The sequence below is a fragment of the Sander vitreus genome, chromosome 17, assembly GCF_031162955.1.
Source record: "Sander vitreus isolate 19-12246 chromosome 17, sanVit1, whole genome shotgun sequence".
In the NCBI taxonomy this organism is placed as follows: Eukaryota; Metazoa; Chordata; class Actinopteri; order Perciformes; family Percidae; genus Sander; species Sander vitreus.
In genome coordinates, this window is record NC_135871.1 from 15085305 (window position 1) to 15111590 (window position 26286).

At 40.1% G+C, this 26286-nt stretch overlaps 5 protein-coding genes and 2 pseudogenes across 8 annotated transcripts in view; 3 read left to right on the forward strand and 4 right to left on the reverse strand.

Annotated features, from left to right (window-relative positions):
- The window catches only part of mcph1 (microcephalin 1), a 30411-nt gene extending 30035 nt beyond the window's left edge, over nt 1–376 (reverse strand). Inside the window, exon 1 of the mRNA XM_078273327.1 lies at nt 245–376. The gene's annotated coding sequence lies outside the window, so the exon portion shown is untranslated. The remainder of the gene's footprint in view (nt 1–244) is intronic.
- A 50-nt stretch (nt 377–426) lies between these two features.
- LOC144532530 (cold-inducible RNA-binding protein B pseudogene) lies at nt 427–1280 on the forward strand (annotated as a pseudogene).
- A 1987-nt stretch (nt 1281–3267) lies between these two features.
- npy4r (neuropeptide Y receptor Y4) lies at nt 3268–9564 on the reverse strand. The gene is made up of 4 exons (XM_078273326.1): nt 9296–9564; nt 8472–8588; nt 8220–8350; nt 3268–5413 (listed from the first exon to the last, which is right to left on the reverse strand). The coding sequence occupies exon 4, from the start codon at nt 5365–5367 to the stop codon at nt 4015–4017; it is 1353 nt and encodes a 450-aa protein (XP_078129452.1). The 5' UTR covers nt 5368–5413; nt 8220–8350; nt 8472–8588; nt 9296–9564; the 3' UTR covers nt 3268–4014.
- Nucleotides 9565–9614: 50 nt separating this feature from the next.
- Nucleotides 9615–10480, forward strand: LOC144532529 (cold-inducible RNA-binding protein B pseudogene; annotated as a pseudogene).
- A 1841-nt stretch (nt 10481–12321) lies between these two features.
- Nucleotides 12322–16266, reverse strand: msmb (microseminoprotein beta). Its single transcript, XM_078273750.1, has 4 exons — nt 16177–16266; nt 13416–13521; nt 13017–13119; nt 12322–12631 (listed from the first exon to the last, which is right to left on the reverse strand). The coding sequence occupies exons 1-4, from the start codon at nt 16264–16266 to the stop codon at nt 12511–12513; spliced, it is 420 nt and encodes a 139-aa protein (XP_078129876.1). The 3' UTR covers nt 12322–12510.
- LOC144532536 (sphingomyelin synthase-related protein 1-like) lies at nt 15389–24894 on the reverse strand. 4 transcript variants are annotated; one of them, XM_078273339.1, is made up of 7 exons: nt 24801–24894; nt 24289–24313; nt 18895–19521; nt 18686–18781; nt 18406–18523; nt 18086–18236; nt 15389–17046 (listed from the first exon to the last, which is right to left on the reverse strand). In XM_078273339.1, the coding sequence occupies exons 3-7, from the start codon at nt 19515–19517 to the stop codon at nt 16742–16744; spliced, it is 1293 nt and encodes a 430-aa protein (XP_078129465.1). In that variant the 5' UTR covers nt 19518–19521; nt 24289–24313; nt 24801–24894; the 3' UTR covers nt 15389–16741. The 4 variants fall into 4 exon arrangements, with proteins under 4 accessions (XP_078129465.1, XP_078129466.1, XP_078129464.1 ...); XM_078273340.1 differs by lacking the exon at nt 24289–24313 and having other exon boundaries at nt 18895–19518; XM_078273338.1 differs by lacking the exon at nt 24289–24313.
- A 303-nt stretch (nt 24895–25197) lies between these two features.
- On the forward strand, nt 25198–26126 carry LOC144532538 (dual specificity protein phosphatase 13A-like). The gene is given in 4 exon segments (XM_078273342.1): nt 25198–25240; nt 25243–25510; nt 25585–25799; nt 25913–26126. Coding segments are annotated over 4 exon segments (735 nt in total). The 3' UTR covers nt 26122–26126.
- The last annotated feature ends 160 nt before the right edge of the window (nt 26127–26286 follow it).

A 26286-nucleotide genomic window follows, 5' to 3' on the forward strand; every position in this document is an offset into this window, starting at 1 on the left:
GTGGTCTATTGTAAATTAAATGACTGAAACGTGAAGAGTTAACATTAGCTAGCTAGCTAAACCACCTAATATTAGCTAACATTAACGTTAGTTACGTAACAAGTAAACGAGAATCAATGACTGTAAAGGTTAACTACATGACATTAGTTAATGTGTACGTTAGCGTACTAAGAAGTTAGTATTAGCAGTACAACACCGTGAATACAGATATCAACCACTGTTTTAATAATTGCCGTGCACTTACTTCATGTGGCTGAGATTTAAATTGCGCAGTTCCCTAACTGCAGTTGTTTAATTCGCACCGGTTCGCGCGCGCAGTTTGTGATGCAATGCATTCTGGGACAAGGTCCCAGATTGGGTGATGGGTAACAAACGTCACTTCCGACCTAGAAGCGATGGCAAAGGGACCACGATGCGGAAGTGAAGCGTTTCTGTACAAAAGCCCCACCTAAAGTTGGTGTTTCAGTCCGCCAAAAAAACACAAAGAAGAAGCGAAGCTCTCCTTTCTTCCCGCTCTCAGTCGACCGGCTCACTATCAGCTACTTTACTCCTGTTAGTGAAAGCTACACTAAAGATGTCTGACGAGGGTAAATTGTTCGTCGGAGGACTGAGTTTTGATACCAACGAGGAGTCTCTGGCCGCGGCCTTCGGCAAATTTGGAACCATCGAAAAAGTAGATGTGATCAAAGACAGAGAGTCGGGCAATTCTCGCGGTTTCGGCTTTGTGAAATACGAGAATTCAGAAGATGCAAAAGATGCAATGGAAGCCATGAACGGCAAGACTCTGGATGGTCGTGCTATTCGGGTGGATGAAGCAGGAAAGGGTGGTGGACGCTCCGGAGGAGGTTTCGGATCGGCCCCGAGAGGACAACGAGGTGGATACGGCGGGCGTGGGAGAGGAGGTGGAGGAGGATACTATGGAGACAGGAGTTATGGTGACAGAAGTGACCGAGGCTACAGTAATGAGGGGAGATATGGTGGTGGTGGTGGCGGCGGCGGCGGCGGCGGCTACAGGAGTGGCGGATCCAGAGACAATAGGGGTCAGGGTGGATATGGATACCGTGATCAACACGACTATGCGGAGTAAAAATCTCCCTGATTCACGATCATTCCTTGACTGGCTGTATTTCAAAGATGCGCTCCTCAAGAAAAATGTCCACGTGTTATTGCTGACCTTAGTTTTTGTAGTTCTCTTGTATTAACGTTAGCTAAGCTCAAGCATCTTAAAAATGTACCCTTGATTTTTGGTCATTCCTCAATAAACAATGTTACTAATTACAGTTCAAGACTCATTATATTGCTTGATTGGGCATCTTGATTCGTCAAAGGCCGTTTAACTGCATCCGTTTAATCTATTTACTCTGGCAAACAACGGCTGTAGACTTTTGTTCAGCACGTGTTGATCCTCCATTCTGATTTTGATTCCTTATCACAATGGAGGATCACCACGTGCTGCACAAAGTCAACCACGTGGTATATATTATTTGATTTATATTATATAAAAATCAAATATGCTGTATTTATAAAAAAAAAAGTATAAAAAAATCAAGTTAAACCCCAATCCAGCACAGTCATGTCTGCTGGAGCTTGCGGTTGTTAGTGAGGGAAGCAGTCGAGCTGCTCCTTTTTGATTGGGTATGCCTTTGGTTTAAATATGTGGCAAGGTTATTTAAATATGAAAAATAGGCTACAACCAATCTTCTCTTCTATTAGTCTTTGTGTGATCAAGATAAGTCAAAAGGGCCACACATCCTAAAACTACATTAGGCCTATACAGGATTTTTTTCCCAGTTACTTTTAACTGTACATGAAGTTATTTTTACATAATCTCAGACTGATGGGAAATAAAAAAAAAAAAAATCTTATTTTCTCTCTGTGGCTGACCTACCTCTAAACTGAGTGAGGAATTATTCATAAACAGACTTTTTGGGAATTTTATGCCTACTTTCACTATTAAAAACTTAGTTTAGCTAAGCCTCCTGTGTGTATTTCCCATAAAGAGGGAATTCCTTTCATACTGGTGAGCTACACATCCAGTGGTCTGCTGTTCATGAAGTTGCAAATTGCAGCATGCTTCAGTGTGTGCAAGGTATCTTCTGTGATCTCAACATGTGCTGTAAATGGACTCATCTTGTTTTAAGTGATCAAAAATGTAACTTTGTTTCCCCAAAGTAATATCTCAACTGGGAACAGTTTTGAATGTTATGTTCTTTGTTATAATCAACTTTTTTCTTTGTCAGTTTGGCTTCAGGGAGCCTATTAAACAGATGCTAGAATCTAGTCACCTGAGAAGTCTACTTTAAACCTCGACAGTGAAAGAAAACTTTTTGAATAACTATTATTGCTATTCTTTCTGTCTCTCTTGACAACCAAATTACTATGTAAAATTACTTAATTTACAGTCAAAAGTGGTGGAAAGGATTTTTATTATAGGCCTAATGTATAGTTGTATCATGTGTGGACCTGAGTTTGGATTCTGTCCAGACTCAAGTTTCCTGCAGTTAGCTTGGAGTGACTTATCTAGATCAATCAAAGGCTAAAATGACATAAAATGGTGTGTGTAGCCTATTGTGTGGTAGTTGAGTATCTCAACTGCTTCCCTCACCAACACTGAGCAAGCTCCAACAGACATAACTGTCCTGGATTGAGGTTGAACTTGTTGAAATATTCTACCATGCTAACAATTTCAGATGACCTTTTCAAATTCTTTGGTGTCCAGATGCAATTCATGTTTTAACAAATACAAGTTATTTTTTCTTACTTCCAAAGACATCTCATTGTCTTTGCAGACAGGCTGCCTCAGATTAGTCAAACAATTTACAATTTGCATTTGACAGTCTTTACAGGTTGGATAGCTACATTATTTTGGGAGACAAACTATCCAATCTTTGAAAGCATTAATTCTAATTTGCCTTGTGTTTTTTTTGCCATGCAGAAAAAAAGAACAATTTGTAAATATATTGTTTGATACAGAGAAAATAACAAGGTATTTGAGGTAGTGGATACAAAAATCTTGTTTTTTTTTGCTAATATGGTAGTCCCACTAATTTGATTATTAAACCAGGAACACATAGGCCTACATGACTACATTGGCTTACAGTCTCTTACATACATGCACAGTCATAAGTGAGTATTTGGATTAGGGAAATAATGGTATGTAATCTATACGTAAACAGGTCTGAAGTGTCATGGAAGATTTGAGAATCCTTCACTGTGCCAAAATGATACACAATTTAATATCCATTAAAAGCCAAGTGTAAACACATATAATGTTATTTCAATATTTATTTAACTCATCTAAAGCAAATTTATAATTTAACGATGTTATAAACTCTTACATTTTACCTCAAAGTCACATTTATCACAAAAATGACATGCTTTTCTTCACTGTAGAAGCTCACATTGATTTCACAGTACAAATGCCATAAATACAAAATAAGTAATAAAATGTAAGTAATAAAACAGCAGCACTACAAAAACCAACGTATAGGAAAGAACAGTTTGTTGGTCTACCACAAGCCTCGAGAACAGCTTCAAACAACACCTTTATTCCGAAAGATATTCCCTCATTTGGTGTTTTGATGGTCGTAGGTTGATCAGTAGCTCTCTAAAGTCACAGTTTAATTGATGTCCAACAGGTCACACGTTCGATCAGTTCCTGTCAGTATAAAATGGTAAAATAAAAAAGCAGCATACTGTAATGAATAATATTGTATACAATTAGTAGGAAGCGTTTAATAGGGACACAGCAACAGATTAGTTTGAAATGAGACATTCCTTTGATTTTTTTTTTTCATAAATCAACACACTCCTTACTGCTGCTGCGGAATAAGATAAATTAACATTGTACTGCACACTTTAATTTCAAACCACTGACAAAAATGTTGCACTTTAAACCACTGTTAAAATTGCCATTAAAAGGTAGAACAAACAGCAGAAGTTAGTCCTACAACTGTACAGTGTACGGGACTATACCCTAATACAGCAGTATCCTTCAGGGTTGTCATATCAAAGTCAAACAGAGTTTCTCCTGCAGTTGAGAGGCACAGAGGTGCGGGACACTTCCATGTGCACAGTGGACATGGGGAAATGCTCACACTCTTCCTCTAGCTGGCTGCAGCGGCAGTGCAGGAGCACGTCTCTCACCTCCTGCCGAAAGTTGGAGTTGAGGAAGCCGTAGATGATGGGGTTGATGCAGGTGGAGGACATGGCCAGCAGGTGGCAGAGGGAGAACAGCAGGTTGTGGTGGCAGATGGGCAGAGCCTCCTGGTTCCAGTCTGACACCGCGTTGAAGACGGTGAGCGGCAGCCAGCAAAGAGCAAAGGCTGTTATGAGGGCGACCAGCATGATGTTGATTTGGCGACTGTGGGTCATGCGCTGGCTCTCTGGGGTCCTGGTGCGGTCCAGCATGTCTTTGCGGTGGCGAAGGCGCACAAAAACTCTAACATAACAGAGCAGGACCAACAATAGTGGACCACAGTACTGGAACAGCAAGAGCCATGTGGTGTAAGCGAGCCTGTGTTGCTGGGATGGCCAGTGCTCCAGACAGACCTCTATATATGGAGAGGTGGGGCCATGAGAAAAGAGGTCGCGGTATGAATTTGGAAGTGCAGATGAGTTTTTGTATGTGTAGGAAACAAGTTGAGGTGGAGATGCATTGGGATTAGCCTGAGCAGAGGCTTGGTGATGGAGTGGAGACTGGTGCAGGTTCACATTGGTGTATGGCTCACTTGTGAGTAGCTGAAAGGCCAAGAAAGGTGAGGAGGTGAAGCAGGCCAGAATCCAAATGAGAACAACCACCACGTAGGCCTGAGGTATGCTTGGTTTCCACCCAGAGGGGTTAATAATGAGCTGATGTCTTTCCAGAGCGATGAACACCAGAGACAGTACAGACACCGTCACAGACGCACACTGGATGAACGGCACCAGTCGGCATAACAGCGCCCCAAATACCCAATGGTCCATTAGTGTGTATATGACAGTGAAGGGGAGGCAGAAGACGCACACTAGGATGTCAGAGAATGACAGGTTGCAGATGAGAATGGCAGTGACGTTGACTTTTTCTCTGCGACGGGCGATGATACAGATGAGGCCGATATTCCCCACCAGCCCCAGCACCATTGTCATGCTGTACCACACAACTAGACACGCTGTGAGGACAGGAGACATAGGGCACTGCTCATAATGCCCGAGAACAGCGAGGTCTGAGAGGAGTTGGGTCTTATTCCCCAACCGCTCCTGCACAGACTCATGAGTGGTTCTTCCCTCCTCCCATGGTAAGGAATGTGGAGAGGTGGAACTGTTGAAGGGCAGAGGCAGAGCTGTCGTTGACGGAGAAGACTGGCTCTCGTTGCTACTCAGGGACATCTCACCAGGACCGCTATGTCATCAGCCCCCAGGATCAAACATGCATCTGAGACAGAGAGAAAGCACAGAGGTAGACAGAAAAAAACAAAACAGTAATCACTTCAAAGCAGTTACTCTTATAGTCAAAGATTCTGTTCATGTGGAACAGAAGGAGTGAAGGAAAGGCAAGATCATATCCTATCCTATCAAACATCCTATCATACTCTATCCTGTGGCTGAGGAGAAATAAAGCTTAGGAAAGATGCCACGTGTGAGGACTTCTTTCTAAGTCACCGTGAGATTGTGTTTAGGAAAGCATTGTCATTAAAACATGCCCTTATGTTCTATCTTTAGCCACGCTAGTGGCATGTCTGTTGGGATGACAATGTCAGTTTGTCTCAACAGCTGTTTAATATATAGCCATGACATTTTATTTTATTAGTTATTCATGGTTCCCAGAGGATGAATTGTTATGACTTTGGTGAGCCTTTGACTTCTCTGGCTTTAGTGCTATCATGAGGTCAACATTTTAATTAAATGTCCAATACTTTGGTTTATGACCAAATAAGTAAAAACTAATGACTTTCCCATCAGCCCTCAGCTGTAATTTGTGTTTAAGGCTAAACCTGCTAAACACAGTACAGCCTCAAGGAAGATGTGAAGTTTACTTGTAGTTGCTCTAATTTTGTGTTGATTGTCCACAAAATACACTTACAGAACATTACACACCATAATGAGGTATATTATGAGACATTTTAAACTGTTTACACAGTTTATAATATGCAAAATGTGATTATAATTTACACAAGGTAATTTGTTTGCTATAGTTTTAGTATTTTGTACTTAGCAATACTGCAGTTGCACGGAGTAGTTTCAGTTCTTGGGCTTCACAATCACTCTCTTTCTCTTATTCTTTACCCATCTTAAGACTTGCCAGTTCTCCTCCCTCAAATGAACCCTCCAGTCAGGTTTCAAGACTGAACATAATAGCTTAATGACAATAAAATGAATATGCATACATTTGCACAGAGCCTTCTATTTGTCAAGCAACAATGATTTTTTTAGTATGCCGGAGTGAAAGGGTATGACATTGTCACAATCCTAAAAATGGATTCTAGCTCTCTCCCCTAAAACCTCTGCCATGTGAAAACCAGCATTGCAAAGAAAATGAGCCTGTCATTTTCCATTAATGGCACACACACACTTCGCTATCAGTCACTTCACACTGCATCATTACTAACCTACTCTGTCAGTGTGTTGAGTGAGCTGCAGGCAGGGTGATACAACATTGATCATCCTTTGTTCAGTGATGAAAGGCAAGTGTAATGTCACTAGTAACCAGATGTAACTAACAGCTGTAACAAACAGCTGTTAACATGCAGCTGTACCAGAATGGAGGATCCATAGACACCAGCAGAAGAAAACGGTTAAATTTCCCAAATAGGCAAATATGGTCCTGTCATGTTGCAACGATGTGACACTGTAGGATGCACATCCAGCAAGTAGGTGTGTCATTATGATCGCCCCCTTTCCAGAGAAAAATCTCTGCAGGATAAGGAACACTGTGACCTGACACCACTCTGTCCATCATATTCTTCTTTTCTGCCTCAGCAAAGTGTCCTCCATCTCTGAGAATAGTGCTCTCTGACAGAAAAATGAGACACTGGCTGACTGTCATTTCCCTTGAACCAGACTCACCTTGATGCTCTCATTTGTATTTTTCTGAGAGCAGTCGTGCTGTGCTACAATGGGTTTTTAATTTTTTAACCAACATGGTCATCAATGTTTTTCTAAAATTTCTTCTGTAGTAGCTTCCGATAAAACATTTTGCAACACTGCATGACAATTTCACTTTTCACTATCTGCCAAAGATTCTCTGTAGCAATATCATGCCATGTTAAGATGGTACTCTTTATGACTGCATCATTGCATTAATACATGTTTCCTTGTAATTCATCGTAAATTAGATTTTTCAGATTTGGAAACTTCATGAGTACGACTAGAATTTAAAAGGTCTGAAGGTATGAGCAATCCTAGAGGACGTGACAAGAGACAATTAGACAGTTACAGTATAAATAAGCAAGTTTGAAAATGGAAATCACGAGCAGACAGCTTGTATACTGTATACGTATGTGCTTGACAGAGATTCAAAGTGAAAGCCCAACCTCTAAACTCCCCTCTGTGCAGTCACTGATTAAAAATCTATTTTTAAAAAATGTGTATCTTAAAAGATGCTTACTGTATTAATAGTGTGCTTTAAAAAAAAAAAAAAGAATCCCCCCATTTCTATATTACAACTTCACACCAGACCACCACTGAATATTATCACTTACTGGATTCTGCGTATGAATTCATTTTGCACACATACCCAACACACTCCATCAGTTTGACTATTCAGAATACATTTTCTTTCCTCCTGCATGTACAGGTGGGCACTGTAGTGTGCTCATTTGAGATGATGACCCAAGCCTAATTTTTTTCAGCTGGGAATGTCAAGACACTATTATTATGAATAATGTCATGAGATGGGATTTTCACACAGCAATTGCAACATTAATGCATGTACATATTTTTTTCCCCCCTGGTTTCCTGTTTATTCCAGATGTCCTGCTGAAATCGGATGCATATTCTCAGAAATACCTTTTGTGTACTGCTATTGTTTCAATGTATCATTCAAACATGTTTGCAATAGTTGAGACATACAGTATACTTGCATATCTGTGGACACTATACAAGCTGACAGTGGTGAAAAAACACAGCATTCATTTTATAACTGATTAACAAAAATAAAAGACACTGTTCTTTGCTGACAAAGATCATTATTGTGCGTTACGGATCATTATTGTGTGAAAAAACAAAAATAGAGCACTCACATGGTGGGTTGGCCCGGAGTGTAGTGTCTCAGTGATGCCAAGATGACAGAGGAAACAATGCTCTGAACAGGTGTGAAACCACAGATATGAGAGTTGGAGAAGGCGCTGAACATCAACCACCAGAACGTTTCCTGTCAGAGACAAACTATTATTGGGCAGTTAGAGCCTTCTGGGTGCCAAAGACCCTCTGAGCACTGAGCTCTGCTGTCACACAGTGGTGAATTTCTTCAATTACAATGCTAAAAATGACACCTGCTGTACGTGCTGTTTGTCTTGTCTGACTTCATCACCACCTTGGCAGAGCAGGCATCCTTATCAACATCCAACTCACAGTCCTCAGAAACGTCTACTGTGTTTGCATCAGGCATCCTGAGAGACAAAAAGAAATATTATCAAGATGAAAAGAAAAATAGAAAAAAATGATAGAAAAACGGTCTTCAGAAAAGGGGCTGGGGGAGTGTATTGAAATTATGAATTGGTTAAAAGAAGGGGAGTCTTTCTTTTGTCGTTTATTGTTTTTTTTCCCACTTCAAATTTATATTTAATTTCAAAATTCCCTTGCACTTTGCCATATAGACAACAATCCTGTCTTTGTATGAGAGCTTTATTATTATTATGTTTATCTCTTCATGGGATTTGTTGACAATGAGGAAAATATAGGATACCACCGGCTTTATCCTTAAAGGTCACACACACGCTAGTCATACTGTAGTTGAAGAAAAACAAAAAAATATTAACACTTATATTCAGTCACTAAAAAAGTTGAGCAAATGCGTATAGACGCCTGTCAGAGTCATCCCAAATCCACTCCAGATCAATCCTCTGTCTCTTTCCCCAGGAATCACCATACGACTGAGGTAGAAATTAGACATCAGTTATCTGTCATGGATGTATTAACAGAACGTGCTGTAGTCTTGCATTGCCAGATCTATAACCCTACTCCACAGTCCATATATCAACCAGTGTGTTTTCATAGTTGCCGTGCCCGTATACATTTTGTTTGACATTCATCACTTTATTTATATATTAGTGTATTTGATATCATTCAACTATGAAGTCATAACTTAAATAATTACCTGCTTGACAGTCACCATGAATAAAAAGACAGTGAGTTTGTTCCTGCTGTAGTACTCCAGCAGCAACTCGGACTCATGGCTGTATTAAGAGACTGCTCGGACTAAGCTCGGACTGTGTGATGGTGAGAAACTAATGTGACCAGTGAACATACTTCATGGGACAGCGAGGTTTAAATTGCACAATGTCTTTAGTTCGCGCGTGCAGTTTGTGATGCATTGCATTCTGGGACAAGGGCCATCATTGGGTGAACGTCACTTCCGACCTAGAAGCGATGGCAAAGGAAACATGAAGCGGAAGTGAAGCGTTCTTGTATCAAAGCTCCTTTGGCTCCACCTAAAGTTGGTTTTGCAATCCGCCAAAAAAACACAAAGAAGAAGCGAAGCTCTCTCTCCCCCCCCTCTCAGTCGACCGGCTCACTATCGGCTACTTCACGCCTGTTAGTGAAAGCTACACTGAAGATGTCTGACGAGGGTAAATTGTTCGTCGGAGGACTGAGTTTTGATACCAACGAGGAGTCTCTGGCCGCGGCCTTCGGCAAATATGGAACCATCGAAAAAGTAGATGTGATCATGGACAGAGACTCGGGGAAATCTCGCGGTTTTGGTTTTGTGAAATACGCCAATCCAGAAGATGCTAAAGATGCACTGGAAGGAATGAACGGAAAGACTCTGGATGGTCGGCCTATTCGGGTGGATGAAGCAGGAAAGGGCGGTGGACGATCCAGAGGAGGCGGAGGATCGGGCCCAAGAGGACGAGGTGGATTTGGCGGGCGTGGGAGAGGAGGCGGAGGATACTACGGAGACAGGAGTTATGGTGACAGGAGTTACGGAGATAGGAGTGACAGAAGCTACGGCGACAGAAGCTTCAGTAATGAGGGGAGGTTTGGCGGCGGCGGCGGCAGCCAGTACCGGAGCGGTGGTGGCGGATACAGAGACAATAGGAGTCAGCCTACATACGGTGACCGCTCTTCATATCGCGAACAACACGACTATGATGCTGAGTAAACGTCCCCTCGGTTCAAGATCGTTCCTTGACTGGCTGTATTTCAAAGATGCGCTCCTCAAGACAAATGCCCACATGTTATTGCTGACTTTGTAGTTATGTTGTATTAGCTAAGCTCAAGCATCTTAAAAATGTACCCATGATTTTTGGTCATTTCTTAATAAACCATGTTACAAATTACAGTTCAAGACTCTTTACCTTGCTTGATTGGCCATCTTAATTCCTCGAAGGTAGTTTGTTAACTAAACATGACATCCGTAATCTGATTAGTAAATTACTGTAACGTTTTAAACGTCCCAACAACGGCTCTCCTCAGGGCTTACCGAAACATCGATGGGGGCTCGTTTTTTCCCTTTTTCTTTCGTTATTTCCCCTCAGTCTCTTGCCAGGTTTTAAACTGAGTGAGGAAAGAAATCAAATTACTCCATAAAGACTTGGGAGATTTTATGCTAAAGTCCCTTTACGAACTTAGTCTAGCTGAGGCTCCTCTGTGTTACAATTTAATTACCAAAACAGTGAATTCCTTTCAGACTGGTAAACTACACATCCGAAGTGGCCGGATGTTCATGAAGGTGCTGAAAGTATATTCTGTGCTCTGCTCAACATCTGCATGTTAAATGTGCTGTAAAATGTATCTTGTTAAAGTGATCGACAATTGTAACCCAAAATAATGTCTCAACCGGGAACAGTTTTGTATTTTTTTTGCAGAGTTCGTACAGGTGCTGGCCATACATACACGCATGTAAACAAACAGCTCTATGAGGGTTGTAAACGGTAATACTAAAGGGCAATGCAAAAGTGCAATGGTGCTGGAATAAGTAGGCTAAATATTAATATAACAGGTTGTTGACCAAAGATACTCTATAGATCTCGCGAGAATTTGTTGCTGATACAGAAACAAGTCTCGAACAAAGTTAATTTTCTCCTTATATATTGTCTCTGGATTTATCCGTCTTTAATAAATGCCATGTTTCGGTCGTAATGTTACACATGGATCCAGTTTACTTCAGTGACTATGGGGCGAGTGGCGCAGTTGCGAAACCCACGTGACCAAATACAGGAAATTACCCGTTGCGCTGTCTTGCCTTTTATATAAGTCAATGTGTCTTGCTGACTGTATTCACAGTCATTGTTCTAAAGCATATACATCTCGATCATGGGTGTATCTTATTGACCTCGCTACATCCATGTTATAAACCGTCTCTGGTTAAACCAATGCATTGCCAGCTAGCGGCTTACTGAGGTGACTACACTTTACAGATGAGAATATAGATAGAAATGTGAAATACAGACACCTGTCTGCGCTATCACTCACTCACCATACCGTGGGTGTTTTGGTTCCAATTGTGTGTGGATCGTAGCCAGCAGAATAACATTTTTAGGTGTACCTACTAGATTTTGTTTTTATGTTTTAGGATAGTCTATTACTCACATTCTGGTGTAGGCCATCAGAAACTCATAGGCAATATAATTAAATATAATTTCAAAATATAAATAAAAAAAATAGGCCTACTTACATTCGATCATCTTATTTCTATTGACTCATAATGATCAAATTAGATTAATCAACATCAATAAACAGTAGGCAGTAATACAGTACAGTAATTTGTCACCCTTCTGTAGAATGTTGGTTGTTTATAGTAGGACTACAATGACATCTGATTTAATGCTTGAAGTGAAATAGTCAGTATATAAATATGTAATTTACCACAGCTGTAAGGTGCTGGAAAAGCTTCATTGATTTGCACAATATTTTTTTATGCATTTTGTTGAAAAAGGCTTAAAAAGCTGACTGACTGCCTATTTCAATGTTCTCTTATTTTACACATTTTCAGTAAAGATGAAATTTCAGTTATTTGTCTATCGATTGTTTTATATTGGCTCAGCCAAGTTGACTTCCCCTTCTGAGCACTGAGCTCTGCTGTCACACAGTGGTGGATTTATTCAATGACATGCTGAAAATGACCAACTGTAAGTGCTGTTATAGAGACATAAAGCAGGCAAGAAGAAACAGAGCTGGAGCGGGGTTTTTAGGTTTAATCTTGTCAGTGACATTTAAACATGAAAAGCAAGACAAATGTTGATTAGTCTGTGTTTATTGGTAGTTTGTTGTATGTACACAAACTAGTTGATAACATACAAACAAGATTAAAGACCCTATAACCTTGGACTTCAGTTGTCCCTAATGTGTACAGGTCACTTTGTAGTGTGTTCAGATAGGGTTACACTCCTTAGTCTTGTCTGACTTCATCACCACCTTGGCAGAGCAGGCATCCTTGTCAACAACCAACTCACAGTGCGCAGGAAAAGCTACGGTGTTTGCATCAGGCATGCTAAAAGATAAAAAGAAAGAATCATTTTAATAAGTTTAAGTCTTCAGAAAATGGCTTCGAACAAATTAGGGACTATAACAAAAATGATTAGAGATGAGGGGGGGTGGGTGCAAGAGATGGGTCATAAATGAAACACTATGCCGAGGACAATATTCCTGTCTCTATCTCAGAGCTTTATTTTTCCCATCACAATCAACTAGTAGCTATATAGGACCAATATATCAGTTTGATGAAACACAGAATACACATACATCTTTTATTTGTTATCATTCATGCCAAGTGTTGCTTTAATTATAATAGGCCCCAATACTTCTCATACAGTTAGAGTTGCTGGAAAATGTGTAATGAATGTGAAATGTAATAAATAAAACCATGAAAATCATACTTGTCACTGCAGCTCAAGCCCTCCATTGTACAAGAGCACGTCATGCAGTCTCTGTCCCATGTAGAGCCAAAATCGTGCTGCTTTCCATCCTCATCCACACACCCTATGTAAAGAAATAAAACTACAGTTCAGAGGAGCTGTTGAGCCACTTATCAAGCTCTGAAAAATATGTGGCAGTGACTGTGTGAGTATATCGATGTGTGCATATAGGTGTGGTTTTGAGTCAGCAGGTAAACCAGGTAAACAAACAAACAACTAAATGATGCATTCATAATGAAGACATAGATGAAGAAGGACTTAATGCTAGTTTGTCCACCTTCCTTCCAATATAGCAGAGATAAGTTGCTGCCAAACTGTTGTTATATTCTGTCTCTTCCAAATGTAATCATGTCGACTCACCTTTTGGAGGGTTTTTCGGATCTTTCAGCTCTAACTTATGGAAGAAGCTGTCAGAGTGACACAGGACAACCAGTCCCAGCAGACAAAGAAATACATGGAGAGAAGCCTAAAAGAGTAAAGAAAAGACATCTGTAAACATGGTGCATGTTTTATAGTCTCTGCAGTGTATTTACACACTTCTTTATCATCCTTTTAAAATCTCCTAAACATGGAAAGGAAATGTCTGGCTTTTATTCATGCCTGCTTTGTCTCATACTGGTCAGACAAACCAAGTATTTTATGTGAAAGAGACTAAAAATGCCAAAAGGAAAACATGGTTTCAGTATCAGTAGGCCTTTGCTAGCATTGTAGCTATTTGCATGTTTAAGTGATTTCTCATCATTCCAAATCATTCAGTTCTATACAAAAGGGCACTTGAATACATTTACATGCAAAATACATTTGTGTGCAACATACTGCATGTAAAAATAAGATTGATGTCATTTAGTCTGCAGGAGATAGATTTGTAAGGATTTGATTCACAGCTTACATTAAGCAAGATTAACTAGTCTTTAAACCACTAAGAAGTGTTTGCACCTTATCTGCAGTATTTACATTTGTGTAATAATGTTAATCATTATGTGAAGGAATCACCAGTAACATTATTTACTAAACCACTTTTGTTGTTGATTTTACTTGCTGAATTATCTTTTACCCCCACCACTAAAACTCCTACTACTATAAACAATAATACTATTAATAATAATATAATAAATGGTGCAGAGGGACTAAACTTGAATCCTGCAGGAATTTGAAGGTAACCGTAAAGCTAAACTATGCACTCCAATATTACTTAAATTTTGGCCGTAAAATATAAAGTACAATCTGCAATTATGTCTTTAAAGTCCAATATATCTATCCATATCTTGTGTAGCATATTTTATAATAATAACAAAGTCAAACTACAAGTTAAGACCTGACTTTACAAATAAAAGACTCTTATTCCTAAGCTCTACATGTTCATGGCTTCTCTAAATGATCAAATACGTACCATCCTCAGATGTAAAGTGAGTCGGTCAACAGGAAGCTGGTCTATGTGAGTAATCTCTAACGGAGGCCTTATATTAAGGTGTGCACCCCTGCATATCTTTATTGATAATATTTGAATAGTGATATGACAAATACATGTTTTTATCAGATATTTGTTCTAAGGTGGGGAAGAGAAGCAGGTATGAGGCACACCTCAGTGAATCATATTGTATTATTATTGATCTACATCACTACCTAGACCACTATTTGCACGTACTGTATGATGTCTCTTCTCTACATTCAGCATTTATATTACTGCTTACTGTGTTATTACTGATCTACCTCACTTAATAGACTGCAACTTGTACTAACTGTATATTGACTCTTCACTTAGCATTTATCTAGATTGTCTATTCATATATATATATATATATATATATATATATATATATATATATATATATATATATATATATATATATATATTTATTGTGTTATAACTGATCTACGTCACTAACTAGACCACTAGACTGTTTATTGACTCATTACACCATCTCAGCAGTGTATTGACTCTCTGTTCATGTATTGCATATCCATAGACTTACACCTCACTACGTACCGCATTTGTAATGCCCACTTAATCTGCACTTCACGTAGCCTATTGTATTCTGTATTCTTGTACTGTATTGAATGTGAAACTATACGTTGTCCTGCACGCCTATGCTTTTCTTGGCCAGGTCACCGTTGCAAATGAGAACCTGTTCTCAAAGGCCTACCTGGTTAAATAAAGGTAAAAAAAAATGACATGTTGACATTTTATCTGAGGTGTGCCTTTAATATCAACATACCTGCTTATCTTCTCCACCTTAAAACAAATATCTGATAAAACATACAGTATACAGTCCATGCATTTTACCCATGACAGATACTGCATGTTGTTTTTAAAAACTCACAAGAAATCTGGATTTCTAATAATATTTATAATTGATTTTATTCAAAAAATGCAAAAAGCAAACCCATTAGTTAAAAAGCAGCCATGGAAGTTTGTAAAAACTGTTAACCTCATCTGTAAACTTTTATTTCTGAGCCAACAGGCAGAGAAAGATTAAGATTATTAGTTCATTACTAAAATCATTATTAAAGATAAATTACTTGCATTGCAAATAAAGCCGCACATTGTAAACAATTATTGAAAAGATATAGTTTGGATCAACCATGGCATAGTAAACAATATACTTTTGAAACTTTGTAATCCAAACAGCAAGTCTTTGCACTGTGCAAAAAGAGGAAAACTCTGAACAATATAACTTCAACAAAATCCATCTTCATACATTTCTATACTCATTACATAATTAACAATCTGTAAAAAACAAAACAAAAAAAACAACATAGTATCAAATTAGGATAAAGAGATAATTCTACTAAGGACTGATTGGCAAAATTGAACAATACAATACATGTTCAGATATTTGGTTGAGTTTAAGTGTAAATGTAAAAAAAAAAAAAAAAAAGCTACACTATCCATAGGACACGATGTAGAGTTCAATTTATGAAGTGTAAACGAAAAAACAAAACAGTGACTGAAACAGAGCTCTTTTTGAGGAGAACAGGAATTGTTTTTTCTCGTTGCACATCAAAAGAAACAATTGCTCCTTTGGCAGTAGTCACCAAACGTGTCAAATCTCTTTGCAGCAAAACAAAATGTAAACTGTCACCACAACAACTTCCAAAAACCCACAACTACAGTACCAACCTGCACTACAGCGGTGTGAACCACGATCAGTTTTTCACTGTAGATGTTGAGTGAGACTAACAACCCAAACCACACGTGAACCTTAAACATCTCCAAAGTGGAACATAAACAATAAAAGTGATTAACCAGAGGCAAATAAATCTCCATGAAAATATACGTACCCGCAGAGGCCTCATAATAAACTACATTTCTTTGTTTTACTTGGCAGTAATGTGCAGATAACTTTAAAAAATAATTGGAAAATAAACGTATTCACTTTCTCATCTAACTCTGAGATGAGAAGATCGATACCACTCTCAGAGAGGGGTATTGTAGCTTCACATCAAACTTTCGGCAAGAACGCAAATAAGCATATATCCCAAAATCTCAAACTATTTCTTTAAACATAAGATTAGTTGACAAAATAAAAAACATCTATTTATACAAATGGGGGGGGGACACTCCCGCATAATACACTTATAACCATCCAAAGATAAACAGCAGCATATCAAGTAAAAAGTTTCTCATTCAGGTTTTAAGATTAGAGTCCATGCGAATTGCAGCTTCTGATCTTTAAAAGGCTAATCTAGCCAATCAGAGTTTTCATGAAGGCTGGTTTGTTGAAGGGCCAGTGATACTGGTTGGGGACAGGTCCGTTGACATTGCACTCAAAGAAAGAGAACATGGGGAACCAAATGCGTGCCCTCCTACTCTGCTGGTAGGCTCGGGTGTTGGCTAAAGTGTGGTAGTAGAGGAAGAGGCGGGTGGTGATGTAGAAGGCGATGAACACGTCGATGGAGTAGTGCTCGTGAGCCGCCAGGATGAAGAAAATCCCAAACAGGTTCAACACCCAGGAGATGGTGTGAATCAGATTCCAGGTTCGTGGAGTGTCTGCAATTCAAAGGAAACATTAAAGGATAAATATAGTGACATATATTATATTTTTTTCTTATTGTCAACAAATCCCATGAAAAGATCAAAACAAACAGTGAATTGATCCAACTAACAACACTGTAATTTATGTTGAATCAATCTCATCTACACATTCCGGCTGACTTGCACAGCAAATTAATTAATCCATGGCTGAAAGTAGTCCAACAAATTTACTCACTAAAGATTACAGTGTGCAGCATACCCAAAGCCTGATACAGCTTATTCCTCTGTGCCATGGAGCTCTAATGTCGCCAAAGAACAATTAAAAACACATCAGTGAGTCTCATAGGCCCCCTTTACACCTGGGATTAAAATGTGTTTTGGGTGATCGGATTGCAATTGGTTAGTGCTAGACCACATGAAAGTACAGGTGTAAATGCACCTAAAACGCAGGACGGATTGTGAGTCGATTCGGACAAACCACAACCAGAGGTGGTCAGGGATGCTTTGTTACCACATTAGACACAAGTGTAAATGCAATTGCGTTTTTAATCCACGTACAACAACTACCAGCACCGGCCTCTAACAGGTCCGGACGCTGGGAACAACACAACTTTCAGCCCAGACACCGAGGATAATCTCCATGCAGCAACAAGAAAAAAAAGTCCCTTTACAGAAATAAAAAAATAAAAAGCATCACAGTGTAGCCCGGTGCGGTGTTAGTGCTGGGGGCTGAGGCTAAGGTGCTGGTGAATGGTGCATCTCCAAAACTGCATTTCAAACGGTAGACCTCAGCAATATTTCTATCTGTCCTGTGGTGTGTACTGTTTATGTAAATTACTTAAAAGGATTTCTTTAATAGGAACCAATTGGCTTGGCTTCAGAAAGTATTGAGAGATGGACAAAACACTACTGTTTTTTGTTTTTTTCTCTTCAAGGGATTTGTTGACAATAAGGAAAATATAGGATACCACCAGCTTTATCCTTTAACAAAGGTCACACATACTCTAAAGTCATACTGTAATTGAGGAAAAAACAAAAAAGTATTGACACTCACATTCAGTCACAAAGAAGTTGAGCAATGTGATAACAACAGTGTGTCCACTGAACATGTAGTCTCCACACGTTTGGACGCCTGTCAGAGTCATCCCAAATCCACTCCAGATCAGTAGCGCCCTCTGTAGCTTTCCCCAGGAATCCCCGTATGTCTGAGGAAGAAAAGACATCAGTTATCTGTCATGCTGTGAATCACACGAATCACAGTGGGAATGCTGAGTCAAGAATAAACTGTAACACTGCCAATAGCAACACGAATGAATGGCCACTCCACAGTTGGCAAATGGCAAACTTTATCTAATCTGCACATAATCTTCCCACCTTACTGGCACACTTCAGGTGCTGCCCAGGCACAGAGAGCGAGGTAACAAACATGGTGCAACAACGAAGCAAAAACACAGTTCCCATCAAAGAACACAGTCGTCTGAAGAGAATGGACCTGAAATAAAGAAGAACATTCAAGGAATTTATTCCTTGCCCAAAATGTTTATATTTGCATGCCAGACACTTTGTGTTTTAGCGGTGATGTGGTCTTCTTGCACATATTATTACAACACAGTGGATTAGTGATGGGAATAGCTGGAACGGTGGACTACAGTACCTGTGTTTGTGGAGGAGCAGGATCAACAGAAACATGTAACACAGGATGAGGCCACAGGCCTCAGCCATTGCAAAAGCCCAGGGGATTCTGGGAACACTGCCAGAGTACAAAAACATGTGTATTAGCGTGCAGATTAGATATGAGTGCGAGAGAATGTGTACATGAACTTTGGAGTATGCTCAACATGCACTGGATACATGCACTTATACCTGTCCAGAAATATGTCAGGCAGTGGTGGGTACGTCCTCATGTCCGGGACACGCTCATGTACGATGACCATGACAAAAGATGTGAATCCAAACACAAAAAAGACATATATGGAACTGATGATCGTCTTCCACACCTCTGGGTCCAATCTGCCGGCCAGGTGCTGCCTATACCTCCCATTGGAGTGTGTATGACACACTGCACCTCCTGAACCGTATCCAGATCTGTGACCATTCCTCAACCTCAGCTCAGTCCCGTTACACAAGCCATCCCCTCCGTTATAACTCCTGTCAGCCTCATCACAGCTCCACTCGCCCCCTGCGGCGCCCGCCGAGAGCCCAGTAGGGAGACTGTCTGTAGGCAGGAGACCCTGCACCTCCAGCTGGGCCTGGTTCTGTCTCTGGAGCCGGCGAATGGCTATGGTCAGCCTCTTGATGTCTCCCAACACGGTGAGGCCCAGTGGAGGCCCGCGCAGGTCAGCCTCAGTCAGAGCCAGCAGGCTAGGGCCATCCAGGCGGTGCTGGGCGCACAATAGCTCCACATACTCCCTGAAGCCTTCTTCCTGCAGCCACTGGGCCACCTGCTTACAGCTCCAGGCACTCACACTGTCCCCTGCCGGTGCCATGCTACTGCAGATACAGACATGTACAGTGTTAAGTCATCAAAGATGAAAATAATTTTTGATAATTACCACTTATTTCTCCACTGTGTTTTCATTACTGTCTTTGTCACTGTCAGTCCTGTTATTTGAATGCAAAACTGCCTAAAACTCACCCATTGTCATTACTATTCAATGTGCATACTATGACAACCACTTGTCTAACTGTATATAAGCCAGGGCTGTGACTAATAATTATTGATTAATCTGCAGATTATTTTCTCAATTAATGAATTAGTTGTTTTGTCTATTAAATATCAGAAAATAGCAACAAATGTCCAGGTGATATCTTCAAATGTCTTGTTTTATTAAGACATGAGTTTACAGTGATATAAAACAGAGAAAAGCAGAGCAAATCCTCACACTTCACCTCACCTTATTTTATCAACTAAGTAATAATCATTTAGTCAAAATGCACATCACAATTTCCCAGAGCCCAAACTGATGTCTTTATTCAACAAATCAAAAGTCCTTAAATCAAAAGCTATACAATCTACAATATTATAGCTGAAAGGATTAGTCAATTAATCAATTGTGAGGACATTTATCTGGAAGTATTTTGATAATAAATAAATCATTTGACTAATTTTTCAAGCAAAAACTCCAAGCAATCTATTATTCAAGCTAATGAGGATTTTGTGCTTTTCTCTTTTTTTGTCAAACTGAATATCTTTGGGTTTTGGACTGTTGGCCAGAGAAAATATGTAATTTGAATACATCCCCTTGGGCGCTTGGAATTATTGACTGACATTTTTCACAATTTTCTGACATTTCATCGACTAAATAATTAATTAATAATGAAAATAGCTGTTAGTTTCCATCCTAAATGATATAAAACAGAGAAATGAAGCAAACCATCACATTTTAGGAGCTGAAACCACACAAAAAATGCACTTTTGTTTAAAAAAAGACAAACAATAACACAGTAATACATACTGTGAAGGCATGCATGTGGCAGAAATGATATACTAGGACTGCTACTAGGGATGCTGCTGTGGGGCAGCTTCTTTGTGCTCTTATTCAACGTGACCCAGCACTACATACTACCGGCTACTTAGGGCTATTACATCATCTATGTGGTCTGTGACTGTACAGTAAAAATATTCACTGACACCCCAATCCACAAAAAGCAGGCCTATGTTTTACAGTATGTCTCAAACCAAACAAACAGGAATTTAAACTGACTTGAGTGTGAATATCCTCTCTGTTCCATAGGTGTCAATTCATATTAAAACAAAAACAAAAAAGTGAGTCACTAACCATGCACAAAACAAGCAGAGTAAGTACGATCCTCTCCCACAGACAGACTCAGGTACTGATGAACAACACTCTGCTTTGTCTTTTCCTAGTTTTTGCCCTTTGACCCTCTGATACGCTCACTACAGGGCTGCTCGCCCTGTCGTCCTGACTGCTCCAAAGGTCTGCAAGGCTAAACCAACATGACTATTAGCTGCTGAATGTGAGCAATAGTCTACATGCTGACTGAACAGCAGATACATACTTCAAATTACCCAAGTAAGCAGCTTTCAGGTATCAGCAATAAATGAGACAGCAATAGGTTTAAAAAGGATGACTACTATAATATATCTATAAATGCTCCTACATAAAAGAGCCAGTATTTTCATAGCTGGTTAGTACTTAGACAGTTACAGTAGTTGAGTGAGCAGAATTATAGAATAAGTAAGTCTGCTCTGTGTTTACTTACTGGATCTGGGAACTACGACAATTTAAGGGCTGCAACTAATGATTATTTTCTTTATTAATTGATTATCCGTCTGGTCTGTAAAACATCAGAATATTATGAAAACAGTCCAAAACCTCAAAATATTCAGTGTACTGTAATGTAAAAACAAGAAAAGACACTAATCCTCACTAGAGATGAAATGATTAGTCAATTAAGCTGCAGATGGAGAAAAAAAGTGTTTTGATCATCGACAAAACCATTTATTCGAGCAAAAATGTAAACTATTTGATGGTTTCAGCTTTTCCAGTGTGAAATTTTACTGCTTTTTGTTGTCTTACATTATAGTAAACTGATTAATTGATGAATGAATGAGCAGACTAATCGATAAAAAAAAGTAATTGTTAGTTGCAGCCTCATACAGTCAGGTCCATAAATATTGGGACATCGACACAATTCTAATCTTTTTGGCTCTATACACCACCACAATGGAGTTGAAATGAAACGAACAAGATGTGCTTTAACTGCAGACTTTCAGCTTTAATTTGAGGGTATTTACATCCAAATCAGGTGAACGGTGTAGGAATTACAACAGTTTGTATATGTGCCTCCCACTTTCTAAGGGACCAAAAGTAATGGGACAATTGGCTGCTCAGCTGTTCCATGGCCAGGTGTGTGTTATTCCCTCTTTATCCCATTTACAAGGAGCAGATAAAAGGTCCAGAGTTCATTTCAAGTGTGCTATTTGCATTTGGAATCTGTTGCTGTCAACTCTCAATATGAGATCCAAAGAGCTGTCACTATCAGTGAAGCAAGCCATCATTAGGCTGAAAAATCTAAACAAACCCATCAGAGAGATAGCAAAAAAACATTAGGTGTGGCCAAATCAACTGTTTGGAACATTCTTAAAAAGAAAAGAAACGCACCGGTGAGCTCAGCAACACCAAAAAGACCCGGAAGACCACGGAAAACAACTGTGGTGGATGACCGAAGAATACTTTCCTGGTGAAGAAAACACCCTTCACAACAGTTGGCCAGATCAAGAACACTCTCCAGGAGGTAGGTGTATGTGTGTCAAAGTCAACAATCAGAAGACTTCACCAGAGTGAATACAGAGGGTTCACTACAAGATGTAAACCATTGGTGAGCCTCAAAAACAGGAAGGCCAGATTAGAGTTTGCCAAACAACATCTAAAAAAAGCCTTCACATTTCTGGAACAACATCCTATGGACAGATGAGACAAAGATCAACTTGTACCAGAGTGATGGGAAGAGAAGAGTATGGAGAAGGAAAGGAACTGCTCATGATCCAAAGCATACCACCTCATCAGTGAAGTATGGTGGTGGTAGTGTCATGAGCGTGGGCATGTATGGCTGCCAATGGAACTGGTTCTCTTGTATTTATTGATGATGTGACTGCTGACAAAAGCAGGCAGGATGAATTCTGAAGTGTTTCGGGACAATATTATCTGCTCATATTCAGCCAAATGCTTCCAGAACTCATTGGACGGCGCTTCACAGTGCAGATGGACAATGACCCGAAGCTATACTGCAGAAAGCAACCAAAGAGTTCTTTAAGGGAAAGAAGTGGAATGTTATGCAATGGCCAAGTCAATCACCTGACCTGAATCCGATTGAGCATGCATTTCACTTGCTGAAGACAAAACTGAAGGGAAAATGCCCCAAGAACAAGCAGGAACTGAAGACAGTCGCAGTAGAGGCCTGGCAGAGCATCACCAGGGATGAAACCCAGCGTCTGGTGATGTCTATGCGTTCCAGACTTCAGGCTGTAATTGAATGCAAAGGATTTGCAACCAAGTATTGAAAAGTGAAAGTTTGATTTATGATTGTTAATCTGTCCAATTACTTTTGGTCCCTTAAAAAGTGGGAGGCACATATACAAACTGTTGTAATTCCTACACCGTTCACCTGATTTGGATGTAAATACCCTCAAATTAAAGCTGAAAGTCTGCAGTTAAAGCACATCTTGTTCGTTTCATTTCAACTCCATTGTGGTGGTGTATAGAGCCAAAAAGATTAGAATTGTGTCGATGTCCCAATATTTATGGACCTGACTGTATTTATATTTAAAAAGCTGGAACCATCAAATAAAAAATAAATGACTTGTCCAAATCTTGTCCATATTGTTATGCAATACCAAAAATATCAGCTGAAAATGGCATGTCCCGCCTTACTCGCCTCTGATTGGCTTACCCTGACAGTCCTAACCCTAGCCAATCCCACTAGATGCCTAAACCTGACCAACCAAACCAACGAAGTCAACAAGTACTGGCCAATCAGAGGGGGAGTAGGGCGGGTCATGCCTACCCCATGCCTTCGCCATCCTAGGAAAACCAATTTGCCGTCCCTCACGGCGTTGAGCAAAGCAAACAACTGGGAACAACTGGATATACTCGTATTTCATTCATCTAAAATGCATGTTTGATGTTTTCACGTTTCAACACTAAGCAGTTAGTCTGAGCGGTGGTGAGTTGTTGCTGTTCGTAACGACATATTAATTTGGTTGTTCTTGGACGTGATGAAAGCAAGACAGAACAATTTCAACAGCAGAAAGGCCCGATAGGTCGGATCATCGTGTTTGGTCTACTCTAAACGTTACAGTTATAGCTGAAAATGACAACAGAAATAAACAAGTTTGCCGATTTCTTATATCTCCGCTATTTAAATCAACTGCCTACTCGGAAGTGATTTTTGTGTTAGCGCGACGTCACAGTGTTTGGTCTTTTGATCAATGAAGGTTTCTCTTGTCATTCATTACTGATTTTTTTCTGAGAGTATCACCCTTAGATTATCAGTCACACCTGATATGACATCGCATTGATAGCATACCGTTTCAAAAATAGCAGGAAATTAGATTGTGTCAATAATCTCCCAATAATCATCACACCAACTGAAGTTTGTTGTATAGCCCTACCATCAATAATGCAGATCATATGGTAACTGCGAGTGAGTAAGGTGCCCATACAGGACAAATCCAGCTAATTGGCTGACGATTAGTATAGGCTATTTACATATCTGAAACCTAAAGCAACTTACCTGGGTAGCTGCTGCTCCGTTCCCTCTGAAAAAAACAAGTTATTTTTAACTGGCCTCTAGATGTTATTGGCAACATCCTGCGGCTTCTCTGCCCATGTCTTTTCTTGGGGATTCATAAGTGCCATATCAGCTTGTTTGGCTGGTTTACAGTGACTCACAGTGAGCAGTGACACAGCTGTGAGAGAGAAAGCCCTTCTGTGTGTGTGTGTGTGTGTGTGTGTGTGTGTGTATATGTGAGAGAGAGACACAATTTGACAAAGGGGTCATAGTCTGTTTATCACAGGACCAAAAAGCAACGCCAGACTGCTACATTTCAGCATGAGATCAACTCTGAGCGATTCGTTCACATCTTTATGATGGTATGGAAAAGTTTAAACATTATTTTCTTCACATGAACCAAACAGTAGAATACCCTTCAACTTTGTATGAGAACAAACAAGTCATAGGAAGTACATTTAGTAGTTTCAAACTTACTTTAAAAGATTATATTAAACAGCAGTTGCCGCTCTTACCATAAATCTACTGTCACTGTGCTGGCAGAGGGTGTAGATGAGCTGTCTGTTTAGAGAATTTCATGGCCAACATGCTTCTGACAACTAGGCAACACCAAACAGGAAGAGACAACAATCAACAACACCAGTAAAGAAGAGCTGTTGGGCTCATGCAGGGCTGCTAGTAAAACCCACACTGACATCTGCTGGCCACCTTTAGGTAAAACTAGGGTCTGTTTACACGTTATGTTTCTCTAGATAAAAAATAAAAAGTAGATTTCATGGACTATTTGGTTTGAATTTGACCGCTCAGGGACAAGCACAAGCATAAGCAGTGGTTTCCAAAAACGTAATTATAAACACATTTCCTTAAGTGAAAGTTTGGCTGAGAGTCAGTGCCAAACTGGACCACCTGTTTATGACAGTCAGAGGCTGCAGCAACCAAAGCAAAGGCAACAGACAGCAGGGCATAACAGAGTAGTTATACACCCTATAAACTTAGAAATGACAGATATTAAACCATTCTCTGAGGTTAGATGTGAAGACTCTGAGCAGAGAAACATCAGCGCCACAAACCCAGAAGAGGAGGAAGAGTCCACATGTGCGACAAAGGATTCAAAGAGGACGTGGGAGATCCCGTCTCTCCAGGAGCTGGAGGAGCTTTTAAATTCAGCTCCGCGCTCCTGTCGCCACGGAGATGAGGTGTGGCCAGACCTGTATCTGGGGGACATGTGAGTATCCTCCGCTTTATTTAAATTCACCTATATGTGTCTGAATTGTGCATCAAATGTGGTATTTGTGTCAGGTTTATGTCTCATGACAAGCTTGGGCTCTGGCAGCTGGGCATCACTCATGTGCTGAACGCAGCACATGGGAAACTGTGCTGTAAGGGCAGTGATGATTTTTATGGAACCATGGTGAAATACTACGGCGTCCCAGCCAACGACCTGCCAACATTTGACCTTTCACCTTATTTCTACCCTGCTGCTGAGTTCATCCACCTGGCTTTGGCATCAGGAGGTACCATACGCTGCCACAACATGTTTTCAGAGGTGACACACTACATAGAAACAGTTACTGTGGGGTTACCTGTATTTTCAGTGTCTTTGTTTGTGTCTTTTAATGATGTCAAGGAAAGGTGTTTGTGCACTGTGCTGTGGGTGTGAGTCGCTCAGCTGCGTTGGTCCTAGTCTACTTGATGATTCATCACCACCTAAGTCTTCTGTCCTCTATACGCTGTGTGCAACAGAAACGATGGATTTTCCCAAACAGAGGCTTCCTCCGACAGCTTATAGCCCTGGACCGAAAACTGATGGATGAAGGGTTGAATGAGCCAAAATAAAACAAAGAAGGGAGCAACCCTACGTAGTAAATCAATAGGATTGTCGTCCCTTAGTCTGCAGAAGTCAATGTCCTCATTCACCATGCAAGCCTGTCTCCATTTGTACCATTTACTGTATGTATACACTAAACAGTTCAACTGTGTCCACCCCTCCCCTCCCTTGTC